The 16889-nt window shown below is 35.9% G+C and overlaps 1 protein-coding gene across 4 annotated transcripts; it reads right to left on the bottom strand.

Annotated features, from left to right (window-relative positions):
* Positions 1 to 3365: 3365 nt before the first annotated feature.
* LOC106623542 (uncharacterized) lies at positions 3366 to 10972 on the bottom strand. Of its 4 annotated transcripts, none has more exons than XM_036376709.2 (5): positions 10518 to 10972; positions 10379 to 10455; positions 6148 to 8932; positions 5812 to 6002; positions 3366 to 4208 (listed from the first exon to the last, which is right to left on the bottom strand). In XM_036376709.2, exons 3-5 carry the CDS (start codon positions 8809 to 8811, stop codon positions 3848 to 3850), a joined length of 3216 nt encoding a protein of 1071 aa, XP_036232602.2. In that variant the 5' UTR covers positions 8812 to 8932; positions 10379 to 10455; positions 10518 to 10972; the 3' UTR covers positions 3366 to 3847. The 4 variants fall into 4 exon arrangements, with proteins under 4 accessions (XP_036232602.2, XP_069968607.1, XP_069968608.1 ...); XM_070112506.1 differs by having other exon boundaries at positions 6148 to 8911; XM_070112507.1 differs by lacking the exons at positions 10379 to 10455; positions 10518 to 10972 and adding an exon at positions 9625 to 10372 and having other exon boundaries at positions 6148 to 8911.
* Positions 10973 to 16889: the final 5917 nt, after the last annotated feature.

The following is a 16889-nucleotide window of genomic DNA, read 5'->3' as shown; positions in this document are numbered from 1 at the left end:
CACATTAAACCTATTAGAGGCGGGAGCACGCCCACTTAAAAAAACAAAATTTTACTGCAGATGCCCCTCCCTAATGTGATCTCGTGTACCAAATAACAGTCTTGTATCTTATTGCGGAGCTTAGTTATGATAATTTATTTGTTTTTGATTAATGGCGTCTTGTGGGCGTGGCAGTGGTCCGATTACGCCCATCTGCAATACCAACCGTCTTACTGTACCAGGAAACATGAGTACCAAGTTTCATAAAGATATCTCAATTTATACTCAAGTTACAGCTTGCACGGACGGACAGACGGACGGACGGACAGACAGTCACCCGGATTTCAACTCGTCTCTTAATCCTGATCATTTATAGTATATACATAACCCTATATCTAACTCGATTAGTTTTAGGTGATACAAACAACCGTTAGGTGAACAAAACTATTATACTCTGTAGCATCATGTTGCGAGAGTATAAAAAGTTTAAAAATTACAATATTAGGTACGAGGAACAACTGAATAATAAAAATTAATAAATTTAGCATACTGCACTAATTTTTCATCCAAACCCAGTTTTTAATCTTCAAATTGGATAGAAAAATTCTATTTTCACTGAAAAAATAGGGTGTATAAAAACGAATTTAGCTGATATGCTACATATGTATGCACCACGTTAGAATGTGTGTTTATAATTCTATATGAATTTTTGAGTTTTTATTATCGCATGCGTATTACATGTAAATGCATCTTATTTCATATGTTTGTTTTTGTAAGTATGGACTTTTTGTACTGAGAAGGCTATATGTGTTCTTATAATAGTTGAGATTACATATTTTTACTAAATTTTAACTTATAAATATAACCTATGCTGCGGTGCAACACTAAATGATGCCTCTTGGCAAAAACGGACATGTTTATATTTGAAATATATTCCAGACTGATTCAATACCTTTAAACTCATATGGCTTAACTGCGCACCTGGGGAGGAACACCGAGGTGCTAGGCAGCACTTCTCACATTGGTTGGGAGATGCCGAGAATGCCTTGCGACCTAAGCCCCTGCACCATGGCAAGGTGCTTGCCATTCGCAGGAGGTGTTCTTATAATAGTTGAGATTACATATTTTTACTAAATTTAAACTTATAAATATAACCTATGCTGAGGCGCAACACTAAATGGTGCCTCTTGGCAAAAACGGACATGTTCATATTTGAAAAATATTCCAGACTGATTCACTACCTTTATATATTTTTTAATTACTCGCTTCGAACCATGGTATAAGGCCCTTTACAATGATTCGGACATTCCATTTGAAAGATATCATGAATTTAAAAATGTAAGTATTAGAAAACAAGGATACCGATGATCCCAACTGATCTTCCAATCCAATTAAACGGCTTCAATTTCGCGTTAATTTTTAACAAGTCCCAACGCCAAATCTTCGAATTAGTAGGGATCGACCTACTAAAAGAATGTTTTACTCATGACTAACTGTATGTTGGCATATCGCGGGTCGGAACTCCTGAATGAAATTTATTTTGATGGCACAGAATAAAACAACACTAATATCGTTTACAGGGAATCTTCGACTCTACAAATTTAATGGCGTATGTTTTGTACGAACTTTTTACGAACATTAAAACAAAAATATATAAACTAATCAAATATTAGGTATAAACTATTAAATATAATATGTTTACAGGAAACAAAGTTAACTTCGGTTGACTAATACCCTTCACAAATACAAAATATTCTTTACTGGAATTCAATTTTGATCGTTCAGTTTGTATGGCAGCTATATACTATAATTTACCAATTAAAAAAAATTCTTTAGAAGCACTTGATTGCGATTGTTTAGTTTGTATTGCAGCTATATACTGAACAATTTCTCCAGAGATTGCCCCGTTGGCTTGAGCAATAATACATACCACATTTTGTGAAGATATCTTGTCAGATGGAACAGTTTTCCATACTAGCACTCTATGGCAGCTATATGCTATAGTGATCCGATATCGGTGGTTCCCAGAAATGAGCAGCTTCTTGAAGAGAAAAGGACGTGTGCAAATTTTCTGATCCATATCTCAAAAAGCGAGGGACTAGTTTGCGTATATACATTCAGACAGACATACGGACAGACAGACGAACATGGCTAAATCGACTCAGTTCATCATGCTGATCATTTATATATATATTTAATCAGGACTACGACGTTTCGTTCTCAGTGTTACAAACTTCGTAGCTAACCTAATACAAACTGTTCCGGACCATCAAACCGCATAGAGTTAATAATATTTAGCGATCTTTTCTAAAAGCTGATTCACATAATATTGTAGAAATTATTTCATTAGTATTATTGGCCTCCTAAGTTATTGTCTCGGATTTTTACAAGCTCGCTTTATGAACAAGAAATTGAATTTATAAAATCGTTTCACTTTTCGTCTCATACATTTGTCTGTACAGCACTTAAAGTGAACGCTACGCTGTTGCCGTTGTGAAAGTAAGGTAATTAGAAATTGGTTAATGTATTCAAATTGGCTTACTATTTATTTATGGTTCTACAAATTATAATCAAAATTTTCCAATAACTTGAAATATGTTTGTCGGACTTACTTTTAAGATATTATGCATTAAGAAAAGGTCTATTGCATTCTAATGCATAATATCTTAGAAGAATGTCCGACAAACATTTTTCAAGTTATTATAATTTGCAAGGGGATCTGGAACGCTCATGAAAACTTCGTATGCGTTTTTCTCAAAATTAGGTTTTCTGAAGGGGTTAGCACTGTAGCTAAAAACCACTCGGTAGATTTCAATGAAATTTATACAGCTTTTTAAAAATATAAAAAACTAGTGCTTGATCGAAGAACTTATTGGTTTTTCTCCCGAAAATCTGGAAAAGTTTTCCGGAGGCCGCCAATTGAGCATTAAAAAAGAAAAAATCGTCTAAACTACGAGTTAAATTGATGGTCTCCGCAAGAAGTTTCGGTTGGAACACAAACAGGCATTACTTTTACAAAATTTTTTTTTTTCAAATTTCTTGAGATTTTGATAAAGCTCAAAATATAGCAAACTTCTGTATTTGAAAATTCAATAGTTCTATTCAAACAACCAATTAGAAACACGTTCTCTAGTTGATATAAAAGGATGTTTTTGCTGAATTATAAATGTACACCAATAAAATTTTAACTTTAAAGTATTATATAGGTATGTATATATCCTAAGGAGATATCGGCATTTCATGACACAATTGTGCTAGCTTACTTCATACACGATTGATGAGAGAGTAATGTGAAATTGAGTGCGCTCATGTTAGCAAAAAAAGAAATCCATGTTATATTACTTACTTAAAATATATTGCTTATTAAAATAATATATCACAATAGATTATTTCATTCTCATAAATTGCATAGGTATATTTTTTGAACTTTAAAAATAATAATTTCAGTTTTAATGAGCAAAGCATGATAAGATTGCTTTATCAGAACTGAATAGAGATACATGATACAAATTCATGATCCTATTGAAAACATGTCTCTGTAAGATACCAATAACATAATATTGTAATATTGTAATTATTTCATTTATTTATTTGAATTTTATTTTTAAAAAAGTAATATCTTCTATAGAAATACTTTTTTGCAATATTTTTTTTATTTTACATATTTACTTTATACTACAATTTTTATCTGTTCAACAAATCAAACGCCTAGGTCTTTTCAAAATAGAAGCATTATAAAATTATTAATTTGTAATACATGCAACTTTCAAAAATAATTTCCAGTTCGAAGAGTTTCATCATTGTTAATTTTCACTTTATATTAAAATTACTTCAAACCTAGAATGTATACTCGTATGCAGTATTTAAATCAGTTAATTATTGATTGGAGATATGGTTGTAGCAAAGTTTCCGAATGTTGAAAGTTGATTAATTCAGCTGCTTCAGTATCACTTTCATCGCCACAATCGGAATAGTTCAGCGTACTTTCCCTGGAGCAAGTATCAGTGCACAAAAGTGGTGTGTTGGATACATTATCAACTGGTTCAGCCCGACAAGCAGTGTCATTGTTTCGATCAAATTGTAACCCATGTGGGGCTTCAGAAGATAAATTACCGCCACCAGTTACAATTCCGTCCTCCTTAACTTGCTCAGCACTAAAATGTAACTGTAACTGGTATCGAATACTAGCCTTTTCAATGGCGCGTTTGCGCTGAAAATCATCTTCAACACTGTAAGGGAAAAAATATATTTGGTTACGAGACGATTTGAGTCTACTGCCACTTAGGTTTTATCTACGTAACAATAGTTGTAAATGAATAAATTTTAGAAACAATTAAGAATTGAGTTTGATAACCTATTCTATAGATTTTGAAAAGCTACATATAGCTTATTTATCTTCTTCCTACACCCTTCTAGTCAAAATAAATAAATTATTTTTTTCCAATAGATGGTTTTAGTAATCTTTGGCATTTGTACCAAAAAAGCTTCAAAAACCATAAGAGAAAAAATACGCCACTTTTCACAGTTTTCTTTCGAGAAAGGCGAAAACGCAATCCAAGCGGCTAAAAATGTGACAAGTCACGCCTAATGTGAGTACTCACTTACTTATAGCGTTTTATTTTCTCAGAAATATGTTGCATTTATTCTGATCTATGCCCGGGCTGTCTAAGTTTCGTGTTCTTTTCTCAGAACGCCTTCTAGCAGAGATAAGGAGATGCCCAACTCGTCTCTCACTGGAAAGGAGAGCGCAATTGATAAACGTCAAAACCTACTGAACTCAAGCAACTGTCAAAGTTCAGTAGGTCTGACGTTTAGCAATTGAAAAAAGAGGGACGGCCAGATTAAAATCTTACAGAAAAATATGTAAACAGAGAGCTGTTGAAGATCACTAACAAAAATTAGAAAACAATGAAAATGAAAGAAAACGCGAAATTGAAATGTATGTGATGATATCTTTTGTGATGTCATGCTAAGTGGTATTGATTTTCAATTGAAAATTTTTAAAAACATTTATTAATTGAGAGCTAATACATTTATTCTTTTGATTACGTATTGAAAGTTCAAAAATCAATTGTTTAATATATCACAAAATCACAAAAAGAGAGTATAAAAAGTTTCTGCATATGTTTAACGGATACATGTATAATAATATTTAATCTTAATAAATGATGGGTATTTTAATTTAAATTCCAATCTGGCTACAATGGAAAATGTTATAAAAAACGCTAAGAGCGCCCCAACTCTCACACTGGAAAGAGTTGGGCATCCCCTGCCTTCTAGTCTGAAAAAAAGTGCAACACATCCGCGCTTCTCAAAACGTTAGAGTGAGAGTTGCAAAGGCGTTGGTCAGGTTTTGTTTTTGATAGTTATTTTTTTAAATCAAGTTTTTCTGCCAACTTTCTAATAACAAAATATAAATAAATAAATGCTTTTAACAAACGAAAATCGCCAAACTCATAAAAACCGGTCTAACCTTAGCGACTGCTACAGAAAAAGTAAACATGAATACAGCTGAAATTTTATCGTACTTCAGAAGCATGTATCAACATAATAAAAAAATTTTGTCAATTGTTGAAGAGTACAATTGACCCATACGATTTTAAAATTCCTATTATTTTTTGAACACTCCTCATATTTTATGTGTTATGTTTAAAAGCTTTTTAGATTTTTCTCAATATTTTTTTAGTATGTCCTCTTGCAATCATATTAAAATGCCATAATTTGGTGAAAGTATTTGAATATTCATAGTTCTTATAAAAAATTTAGATCGCTTTAGCACAAACGGCTTGACATATGACATATTCTTGCAAAATTTATGTTTGTAATAGTTACCGCTTCATCGCTTCCAATTCCCTTTTCCGCTTCGCTTCCCTCAGTTTAGCATCTTTTGCAAGTCGTTCAGCCAAACGTCTTTTTTCTAGCAAACGTATAGTACTTTGAAACGTAAATTGTTGTGGCTTTTCGATATCAGACGCATCTTTTACAGGTACATGTGAAGTTATTAAAGAATAATTATCCGGGTTCTACAATAATTTTTTTAAAAAATAACACAAGATAAAAATTATTTCAAGTGAACATGAATGTCTTTTATTTTCATCAAACGACATTACCGACGTTAATAAGGGGGCGCCGAATTGCCACACTCAAAAATTTTGATATACCACTCACCATTATTTCATCTTGCAAACTTTGGCGTACTATTTTTTGGTGACGTTGCTGTTGTTTGTACTGGTACTGTTCACTTTTCCGCATAGTGGTTCTACATGTCACTTCATTATGTGTGGTTATGGCATTTGGTTCTTTGCTAGGTAGATACATTACATGTTTTCCAGTTGTCAAATATGATAAAGATATGGGCTCCACAGAAGCCGTAGTATTCCATTTTCTATACCGCCCATCAGCTGAAAATCGACAAGTATTTAAAGCTTCACCCTCGCCACTTTTCACTTTATGCAGGACCCAGTTGTCACTAAGGTTACTCAAAGGCTCAGAACCACTAATAACAAACCCGTTTCCGGAATGTATCGAACAATGGTTTTCATACGGTAGAGGCAGACATTGCTTAATTCTCATTCCAGGGTGTAAACAACAACACTTGGAGCTGAACGAAATCGGTTTATAGAGCGAACCTGCAGTACTATCTGCACTACGTGACGGCTCTTTTGGTAGAGTAGATGAAGTGTTGATCGACTGTAAAAGCTTACGTTGGGCTTGCGTGTATATATCACGCGGAAGTGATAGACTAAAAATATGCATATCCGTTGCACTTATTGCTTTTTCAAAAACTTCTTCAAGACGACTAACTTCCGACGCTCTCAGCTTACCTACCTCAATAGTATTTTCATTCACCTTGCCACAACTAGTGGAGTTTCCTTGCTGATCGATATGATTTGGTTCTCCACTTTCGGAAAATTGTTTTTTAGTGGAATCAACTTCACCTTCACCGTAGTAATCATCCTCATCATCGCCCAAATCTTGTTGTGGTGTCCAAGTATTAAGACACGATGAAGGTGTTGTCTTATTTAAATTAGATGTTAATTTTATTGGCGATTCTGTTGATATCTTAATAGCTCCACGAACGCATTGAAAACCATTTTCTTTTCCAGTAAGGGAAGGTAACAAGGTAGGCTTTTCGGAAACTTGGTTATTGTTAGTTTTATTCTCACAGTTTTTTTGTTTTCTACTTTTTTCTCCACAGGTTTGCTTAAACTTTTGTAGTTTATAATGATGTTGTTGATCTACTAACATACGCCATGCGGCCACGGGGCTAAAGCTTGGGGTGTTAAGTTGTCTACGCGGTAAAGTTGGACGAACTTGAATCAATAGACCATTATCTATAATAGGTTTGACGTCGCTGGATGCATGTATCTTATAGTCACTGACATAGTTGCCAGCAGTGGCTTTAACGACTGCTGTAGTAGAAGTTTCTATATATTCGGAATTTTCATGCATTGGTACATTTTTCGCATCTATTAAATCATCTGTTTGGCGAATAGTTTCTATTACTGGCGCCGTTGACAATGCCTGTATAGATCCTAAAGACATGCCGAAATAAAAAGTTCGATTCAATTGTGGAATTTTGGAGGCGGAATACTTTTGCTGCCCATTTATAAGTTTGCTATCTTCGGTCTTCAATTGGCATGATGAGGAGGATTTTAATTTAATGTTTGCTGTTATTATGTTTATGTCATCTCGTGTGTTCTTTTCTCGTAGTAAAATAGCGTCTGAACTCTTTTCCCTTCGCAAATAGTTGAAAACTTGGTTCTTTGTATCTTTTGTAGGTGCAATTGATAGCGAGGTAAAGTCTGATTCTACATCCATGAGTTGATTTTGAGTTTGCTGTTGCGGCTCATGTAAATTCTTTCCAGCTAGCTCAGATGGAGATATTTTCACATTTGAGCGAAAAAGTCGAGTTTTTGTCGGATGATCCCCCAATAACGTTTTGTTTTCTAAAAGACTATCGGAGCCCGCCGATACTTTACTTACTTTTGTATTAGAATTCTTGGTTATGATCGGAGTCAAGTATTTATTATCGGTACTTGGCGAACTTGTTGCAGCTGTTACGCTTATGGGAACCGACATAGCCGTAAAGGAAGGTGCAGAAGGAGCTTTCCTTTTCTTATTGTACTTATAGTACTTACTAGTAACTTGATCATTGTTTTCTACTTGTCTTTGATATGTTGTTATATATTTTAATTCTTTTTCAGCTGCCTTGGCCTTGGTAGAAGCGAAACCCAATCTCCTACAAAGACTTTTACTAACCTGATTTTGATTGCTTTCAACATCAAACTCAAGGTTCGTCTGTGAACGTCTGAAAGAAGGCAATGATTGTCGACTATTCTGAAGGTCACGACTTTGCTCAGAATTTTGTTGATTGTACTTCCAACTGGGTTTCTTTGAGTCGTCATATATAAATGTCCGTGAACGCTGTTTTAAACCAGGTTGCTGTGACATTTGGGACGTGGCTCCCGTTGTGATTCTTGAGGGGAGCTGTTGGCGTTTCCCACTGATCGTACCACCTGAAGAGAGTATAACCCCATTTGTTGTTGGGCGGAGTTTGAGACGTTCATTCACGTGTGGCAGTACTTTACAGTTCGGCAGCTTAGTCGTTGACACTGATTCCGCAATATCACGTTCCACTGCATCTACTCTGCCATTATTTATCACATGCGGCAGTGAACGTGTCCCATGCATTGCAATGCTGTTAGAATTAAAATTATTACATCGCGGGTTATGAGACTGCTGACGCTGACGTTGTTGCTTATAATACGAATGTATTTCGCTATTAACATCCTCTAAGTTAAGATGATGTGTGCTGCCGACATTACCCATTACTTTATTACCTAGGAATTAGTAAAGTTCTTCTGGAAGATGTTAGGTTTATCTTTTGATTTAGAAACTTGTAAGCGAAGTTGAAAATATTTTGTGACATCTGAAAAATTAACAATTACAACTGAGGCGACAAAAAGTAAGTGTCATTGGAAAAAGTTTTTGCTCATTTCTTTCATTTAATTTACCTTATACTAAAATTATTAGTGCACTTTGGATATTACAGCTATATATTTATTATATTATGTGTAGTAAAAAGAAACCCATTATTTTTCCATGAAACTGAATGCTTTAATTATTACTTTTCGTATACAGCCTTATTCACATGGCTCCAAACGATTTTTTGTGCAATGTTTAGGTCCTGGATAATCGTAATCGATGTTTGGACTCGGCGATTTCCATTATTTCACCGATTTTTTCGATAATTGGTCTTCCAGAGCGTGGTGCATCTTTGCCATCGAAATTTCCGGAACGGAATCGACGAAGCCAAAATTGCGCATGATTGGCTGTTACAGTATCAGGACCATAAACGCCCTTATCGAAGAAAAACTCTAAAATATAGCTATTTTTTCTTTACTAGTGTCCATCTTTGATGCGCGCTCAAACAAAACTGAATCGACCAATAATAAAACTGTCAGAAAAGATTTTTTAGTGCAAAATGTCATCCTTCTAACGCCAACCCGATCGCACTTATACAACGCGAGATACAGATAAATAACGCCATCTACTGGAAAAATCATGGATTTCTTTTTACTACATCTAATATAATATATATTGTATATATATAATATTTATTTTGATAATTAATGCATGTACTTGTATAATTGTACTTTTGCGCTTTTGTGGTAGTGCGCAGTTTCGTATTGTTTTCACTAATATGTGAAATATAAAATTATTCAAGCCTTAGGCAAAGTTGTTTAGAATGAACCGTGGAATATTTCCTGCAAACGCGATTTTTCCGTTTTTTTGGCTACTTATAAATCAACCCGCTCTAATGCATATGAATTCTTAATGACCGCTCCTAGCATACCATTGCACTGTTCTGTTATCTTCAATAACTAAGCGTTGTTTTAAATGAATTTTCAAGAGTTTAGGTTTACTTTTATTACTATTTACCAATTATTCGCATAACTCGACTGCTTTAAGACGATCGTATTATTTGTTCCATTGCAGCTATGTCATGACAATAACTTTCTCTTTTCATTGTTGTTATAGTTGTACAGAAACACTCGATAAGAAAAATAAGTATGCATACATATGAACATGGCGAAGAAATGTTCATGATAAATACCTTAAATTAGTGCAAACTTTGATCGTACTATCTATTATATTTAAATCAGTATATATATTATATTATTATACACAAAAAATTAAAAAATATTATTCTTATTTGTTGGTATTTTTTGTTGTTAAGATTGTCCGATACTAAACGATTTTAACTGAACTAATTTTTCTCCCGTACATCAATATTAAAAAATATTACAATCTTTATCAGTTTTGTTATCATTTTTCTTCATAATCCATCCTTTAAAAATTTCCAATGGATATTTCAAAATCTTGCATGACCCACCTGTATTTCGATATCACAAACAGACTTTTAATTACACGCCTGCGCAGCACACTGGTGCATATTTGTGGGCGGGCGATCTTAAAAATATGAGAAAGTTATTGACACTACCTTGAAACACTTGACCCCAGGGGTTACTTACTATTTCTTATGCTTAACGGCTACAAGATTCACTTGGTTTTGCAGACACATTTTAGCGTCTGACTTATTTAGGCCTTTTTTCATTAAAAGTTTGTATGCATACATTCACCCAATAAACATTTTGGTATGGTCGCAATTTGAGAAGTAACTACGGACCATATGCTTAAAGCTTCAAATTTAATTTAAATTCTTAATTAGGGCTGAGAATTCTCAATTCTAATTTTAACATTAGCAAACAGGAATAAAATTCATTTCTTACATTATTTATTTGTGAACCACTAACAAACTGAAATCGTGTTGAGAATTACGCACTTAAAAAGCGTTAGAGGTAGTAATATGTTTTCAGGTCTCCTCGATCTGATGTTTAGTTGTAAAATAGTTCGGAATATATAGTTTTCAATGACAAGTAAAAGTCAACAAATTTTCAAAGATTTAAGGTTTTCAAAGTGTTTATTGGGTTTACACACGTATATATGAATATGTTTACCTTGCTTACAACCAACAAAGCATGTGAACGAAAACCTGTTGACCGAAAAACAAAATTTTACATACTGACTAGTGTTTGTTAAGCTGTGTACCCATTGGTGAAAAATTCTAACACATAATCTTTGTGCCAAACAGTATCATTTGTCCCTGTGTTGAATTGGGGTGAAAAAATTTCCTATGGTGTAAACAAGTTTAACATTTTGCTGTGCCAAATGGAAAGTAAACTTTTGACCGTTGAACTTTAAAACAATCGCAATTGCGTTGTTTGAATGTTTACCTTGTTATTTAAATTATTAAATATATTCGTAAAATAAATTAAATGCAAAGCAAGTATTTTGCTTGCTTATAACAAGATTAAAGAAACTAGAAAAAAATTCATTAATATGAAGATTTATTATTACAATAATTGAGAGTTTTAGGCAACCTACTAGACTACTACGACGCTACTTGCATTCGGTACACATATGTACATACATAATTATATCTTTATATGTATATACACAAATACATTTACATTAAGATCTTTTAATCAACTATAAAAATATTATTTATACTTATTTCTTTCATCTTAATTTTAGTTTGCAATATTTCGGCTAAATAATAAAACTTCAAAAGCAGTCAAGAATTTTCCTTATTCAGAGAGATTGGTGTCAGAAGAGCGATTGTCAAATAAATTCCTAAAGAGAGAATTAATTGAAAATGGCTCAGCTTAATGATCTGAAGATTTCACAACTGGAAAAGGTGCTGAGGCAACGTGGTTTGGCAACATAACCGTTTATTTGTCGAGAGGCAATGGAAGCCGAAAACTTTAATGTTGACGAATATATGTTTCGATTGAAACAATCGTCAAAAGTTATGAACATGGATATGATTGTTGCTGCAATATCGACGCACATGTCATCTCAAATAGTGGCGCAGTTGGATGCGCGATTATTAGCATTGTTCGAAGCGCATGGGAAGCGTTTGTCAGTAAGGTTCGAAACGATTTGGGCGTGTATGTCAGACAAGTTGGCAGCGCTCGAGAGCAGTCGGGAGTGCAGGTGGCGTGTATACCAGCCCAGATGACCTCACAGTCATAAGAGCAAAGCTTGTATGCACAAGTGTCTTCACAGTTGGAAGAACAGGAAACGTGTATATCAGTACAAGGGTCCTCACAGTCGGAAGAGAAAGATGCACGTATATCAGCACAGGTCTCCTCCTAATCGGAAGAGCAAGATAAAATTAAGGCTAGAATGGATGAGTCTTTGCAATTAGCTCCAGATTTTCAAGATGTAATGCATGAAGTGGAGTTGATCAAATGTACAATGAGGAAAGAAATAGCTTCATAAAGCTCAGTCGGAAAAGCATATTTGGCAGAGTGGAGTATGAAAAAGCGAAGATGGGCAAAGCTCCCAAGCACTTATGGTTCTTCCGAAGGTTAGAATTCCTAAAGTTCTCAACGAGCTGCACAACGGTCCCAGTGGAGGACACTTGAAAATCACGACGACCTTGGAGAAGTTAAAGCAAAGGTTTTATTGAATTGGTTATCGTTAGTTATGGTCAATTGTGCTGAGTGCATTGTAGCTAAAGCCATTTCAGCGAAATAGCGTGGATGTAGATGGTCCATTTCCCAACAAAAAATTATTAAACATACATATTTTGGTAGGCAAAGAACATTTTAGAGAATTGCCAGAAGTATACCCAATTTATAATCAAGAGGCTGAACCTATCGCTAGTGGTAACAAGATTCGGTGTTTTAATAGAATTACATTTTGACCGATAAAAGAATTTCGAATTAGTTGTAATTCAGGTAATGTGCCTGAAACTGGGTATCCGGAATCCAGATGGAATTAACGCCAATAAAAATTAAGGTGGCTAAGGAAGTCAACAGAACCCTAGAAGACGAGATGAGAGCCATAAATGATATACGATACCATGCCAATAGAAATGTTCGTCTTTTGAAGCAAACCAATCAGGCACCCAATTTTCGACCTCTGCGTAGGAATCGAAGTGCTACTCTGCCAATGTGTGTCCCATCGATGAAAACAAATGGTAATCCGAAGGTGCCAAGTCTAGTGAATTCGGCGGGTGGGGTATCAGCTCCCAGCCATGTACTTTGATTGTATCCTGAACCGATTAAACTTTGTGCGCAGGTGCATTGTTGTGTAAAAAATTACTATACCGTGTCTTCTGACCCAATCTGGTCGTTTTTCCATCAATGCATGGTTCAAATTGATCATTTATTGTCTGTAGCGATTAGTATTAACAGTTTCACCAGGTTTTAGAAACCCATTGTACACCCTTCTGATCCCACCAAACACAGAGCATTGGCTTCTTACCGAATCGATCTGTTTTTGCAGTCGATCTTGATGGTTGTCCCGGATTAATCCATGATTTTTTCCGTTTGGGATTCTTAAAATAAATTCAGTTTTCATCGCCATTTGACTCGATTTTTGGTGGTCTTCTTTCTCACATCAAAAACATTATCTCTAAACCGTTGAAACCATCTTTTGCATGTTACTTCTGATAGTTTGCAGTTTGTTTGCAAATCATCACTTACCGGTGCAAAATTTTACTTTTTCATCACAATGAAAAAAAGATGATGACTGTAAGGTTATTTAATATGTTTGACAGATGTCATTCCAAAAAAAATTAAGGCTAATTAACAAGAAATGTTCCCTACCAACACACTTGATCCGGATCGAAGGACCATGATTAAATAATCACCTATGTTCGCCGATTACCGGCACTTAACTTTCGGAAAGAAAAACGATTTATAAAATAAAATATTTTTTTAATTTTGTTCACTACCCGGTGATAGTCGAACACTGCGGTTGATTTGATGTCCAAAAAAAAAGGGTCGGTCTCGCCCTTGGGCAGTTCGTTTTGATAGTTAGGTAGTGTAGAATTGTGGCAGAGAATGTTAATAAATAGAAAAGGCGCAACTGTTAGCTGTGCTAAAATGTAAAGTATCAAAAGGAAAAATCGAAAATACGCAAATTCAAAACTTAAACTACACCACGTCAAAAAGAAACCTTCTCCTCTTTATAAGCGAATTCAACAAACAACACCACTCTAAAAAGGAACAAAGCAAATTTTCACCACTTTATATAGGAGCATATATGTGTGGCAATCACAAATGCAACTCTGCAAGAGTTATTTATAAAGCAGATATGGCAACGTTCAACCTAGACTATCTGTCATGCTGAGGTATCTCCATCTTTCTTTTTCATCACGCATCGTCCAGCTGTAAGCACGTCATCACTATTTTTGTATGTAATCACATTATATAATTTTTTGGAAAGTAAATAAATCGAACATTATTACATCCCACATATTGGTGACCCCGACGCAAGCAAAAATGGCCGAAGACGACGCGCTAAATCAGTTGGCAGAAAACTTGCAGCCTTGCAGCGTGGAAGTTGCTAAAGTGTCCATCAAAATTCCACCATTCTGCCACGCAAAGCCAGAAGTTTGGATCGCGCAAGTGGAGTCACAATTTATTGCCGCAGGGATAACGAGCGATAAGACCAAGTATCACACTGTCGTGGCCGCAATAGAAAGTAACGTGCTAGCACAAATAAGCGACATTATTCTCAATCCACCGAACAGCGGCATGTACCCAACACTAAAAAATCGTATAATTACGCAATTCACTGACTCCGAGCAAAAACGTGTAAAGAAGCTATTATAAGAACAAGAGCTTGGTGACATGCGCCCATCACAACTCTTGCCCGAGATGCGTAGTTTAGCAGGCAGCGAAATAAACGACAACATACTCAAGTCTATTTGGATGAGTCGGTTACCACCAACATGCGACTAATAATTTCCATCAGCAAGGATCCCCTGGACAAAGTAGCTCTGCTCGCAGATAAAACAAGTACACGCGGTTGAAGCCCAACTGGCTGAGATCACAAAAGAAATCGCCTCGATAAAAGCAAACATAAATCGTCGATCTAGAAATCGACGCAGGAACCGTGCTCCGTCACGCTCCGGTACGCAAAATCACAGCTTAAGCGATTTGTGCTGGTACCACCTAAAATTTGGTAACGAAGCCAAAAAATGTCGCAGTCCCTGCACAAGAAAGTTAAACTAATTGGTCTGTCCGCTGCTTAATAGTTCGAGATAAGGTATCTGCAATGAAATTTCTCACGGAAGCCGAAGTCAGCGTAATTCCACCGACGCAACAACAACGTAGACATCCTGATAAAAGTAACTACCTCTACGCAGCAAACAGGTACACCATAAAAACTTACGGTGAAAAAGTCATGCATGCTAATTTGACTTTGGTCTACGGCTCCAATTTTCCGGGAATTTCATAGTTGCCGACGTAGCCATCATCGGAGCGGATTTTTTATCGCATTTTAACTTATCGGTCAACCTACGACAACGAAAACTCATCGGCAACATCACAAGCGTTAGCAAACATTGTTCAGTGTCAGCTAATGAAGTAGTATTGAATTTATCATGCATTAACAAAAATCGGTAGAAAATTTCACGACCAATAATAAACCACAACACCTGGTTACACATCACATCGTCACCAGTTTTCTCCAAACCGAGACGCTTATCACCTGAGAAACTAAAAGCAGCTAAAGCCAAGATACAATTCATGCTAGATGCAGGCATTTGTCGTTCATCTCGCATCCCATTACACATGGCGAAAAAGAAAAACGGCAAGTGGAGGTCATGCGGGGACTTCAGGCGACTAAACGTCCTAACAAGTACCCCCTTCCACACTTGAACGACTTTCCGCACTCACTGCATGGTTGCAGAATTATTTCCTCACTCGATCTGCGCCGACCATAACACCAGATTCCTGTCGAACCCACCGATATACCAAAACCAGTAATCATCACACCATTTGGCATGTTTGAATTCCCTTTCATGTGCTTTGGTTTAAGAATACGATTTCGCCTGGCCATATCTCGATGACATTTCGATATCGTCGAAGGATATGAACCAACATCGTCAACATCTGCAATTAGTGTTCGGTTTGGTCATCAATCATTCGAAGTTTATATTAGGCCAGCCACAAGTTAATTTCTTAGGTTTCAAGATAAACAGCAGCGGAATCTCACCACCAAAAGAACGAGTGCATGCCATTAAAAATTTTAAACTACCTACTAGAGCATGTGGCTTGCGGCGTTTCCTCGGCATGGTAAACTTTTTCCGCAGATTTTTGCCTTGCGCCGACGAAAGGCAAATTGCGTTATTCAAACCAGTGAAAGATAACAAGAAAAACGACACATCAACAGTAGAATGGACGGACGAAGTAAAAGAGGCATTTCAGCAGTGTAAAAACAATTAATGTAAAGCAACTTTACTCGCCTATCCTAAACCCGGGGCTCAACTCAGTTTGACAGTGGATGCTTCCGGAACTGCTGTAGGTGCGGTATTACAACAACATGACAACGACCAGTGGCAACCACTAGGTTTTTATTCCGAACGCCTTACCGAAACACAAACGAGATACAACACGTACGATCGTGAACTGCTAGCGGCGTACAAAGCAGTCAAATATTTTCAACATATGCTGGAGCAGAAAATTTATCAACCTCACTGACCAACAGCCATTGCAATACGTGTTCCAGCAAAAGCTAGATAAAGCATCACCGCGTCAAATGCGCCATTCTGAATTTATCGCACAATTTACAACAGACATTCGATACATCCCCGGAAAAGACAACATAATAGCAGATACAATGTCACGCATTGACGCCATACATACTCCAAATACCATCGACTTCGCCGAACTTGCAAAGTTTCAAAAATCTGACTCAGAGTTCAAAGAATTACTAAATTCGAATTCCAGTTTACAAATTAAGCCTTTCACGGTTCCAGGCACAGACATAGAAATCTTTTGTGATGTAAGCACTAGCAAAGCCCGTACTTAACTCCTTCGTTT

The sequence above is a fragment of the Bactrocera oleae genome, chromosome X (assembly GCF_042242935.1).
Source record: "Bactrocera oleae isolate idBacOlea1 chromosome X, idBacOlea1, whole genome shotgun sequence".
Classification (NCBI taxonomy): domain Eukaryota; kingdom Metazoa; phylum Arthropoda; class Insecta; order Diptera; family Tephritidae; genus Bactrocera; species Bactrocera oleae.
The sequence above is the reverse complement of the archived record's forward strand: the minus strand, read 5'-3'. Positions and strand labels throughout refer to the sequence as shown.

Excerpts from the sequence above, each read along its gene's own strand:
- LOC106623542 (XM_036376709.2), bottom strand. The coding sequence starts at position 8,811 with ATGGGTAATGTCGGCAGCACACATCATCTTAACTTAGAGGATGTTAAT. Across the intron at positions 6,003-6,147 it reads GTTTGCAAGATGAAATAATG|AACCCGGATAATTATTCTTT; the intron begins GTGAGTGGTATA and ends AAATTATTGTAG. Across the intron at positions 4,209-5,811 it reads GAATTGGAAGCGATGAAGCG|TGTTGAAGATGATTTTCAGC; the intron begins GTAACTATTACA and ends TTTCCCTTACAG.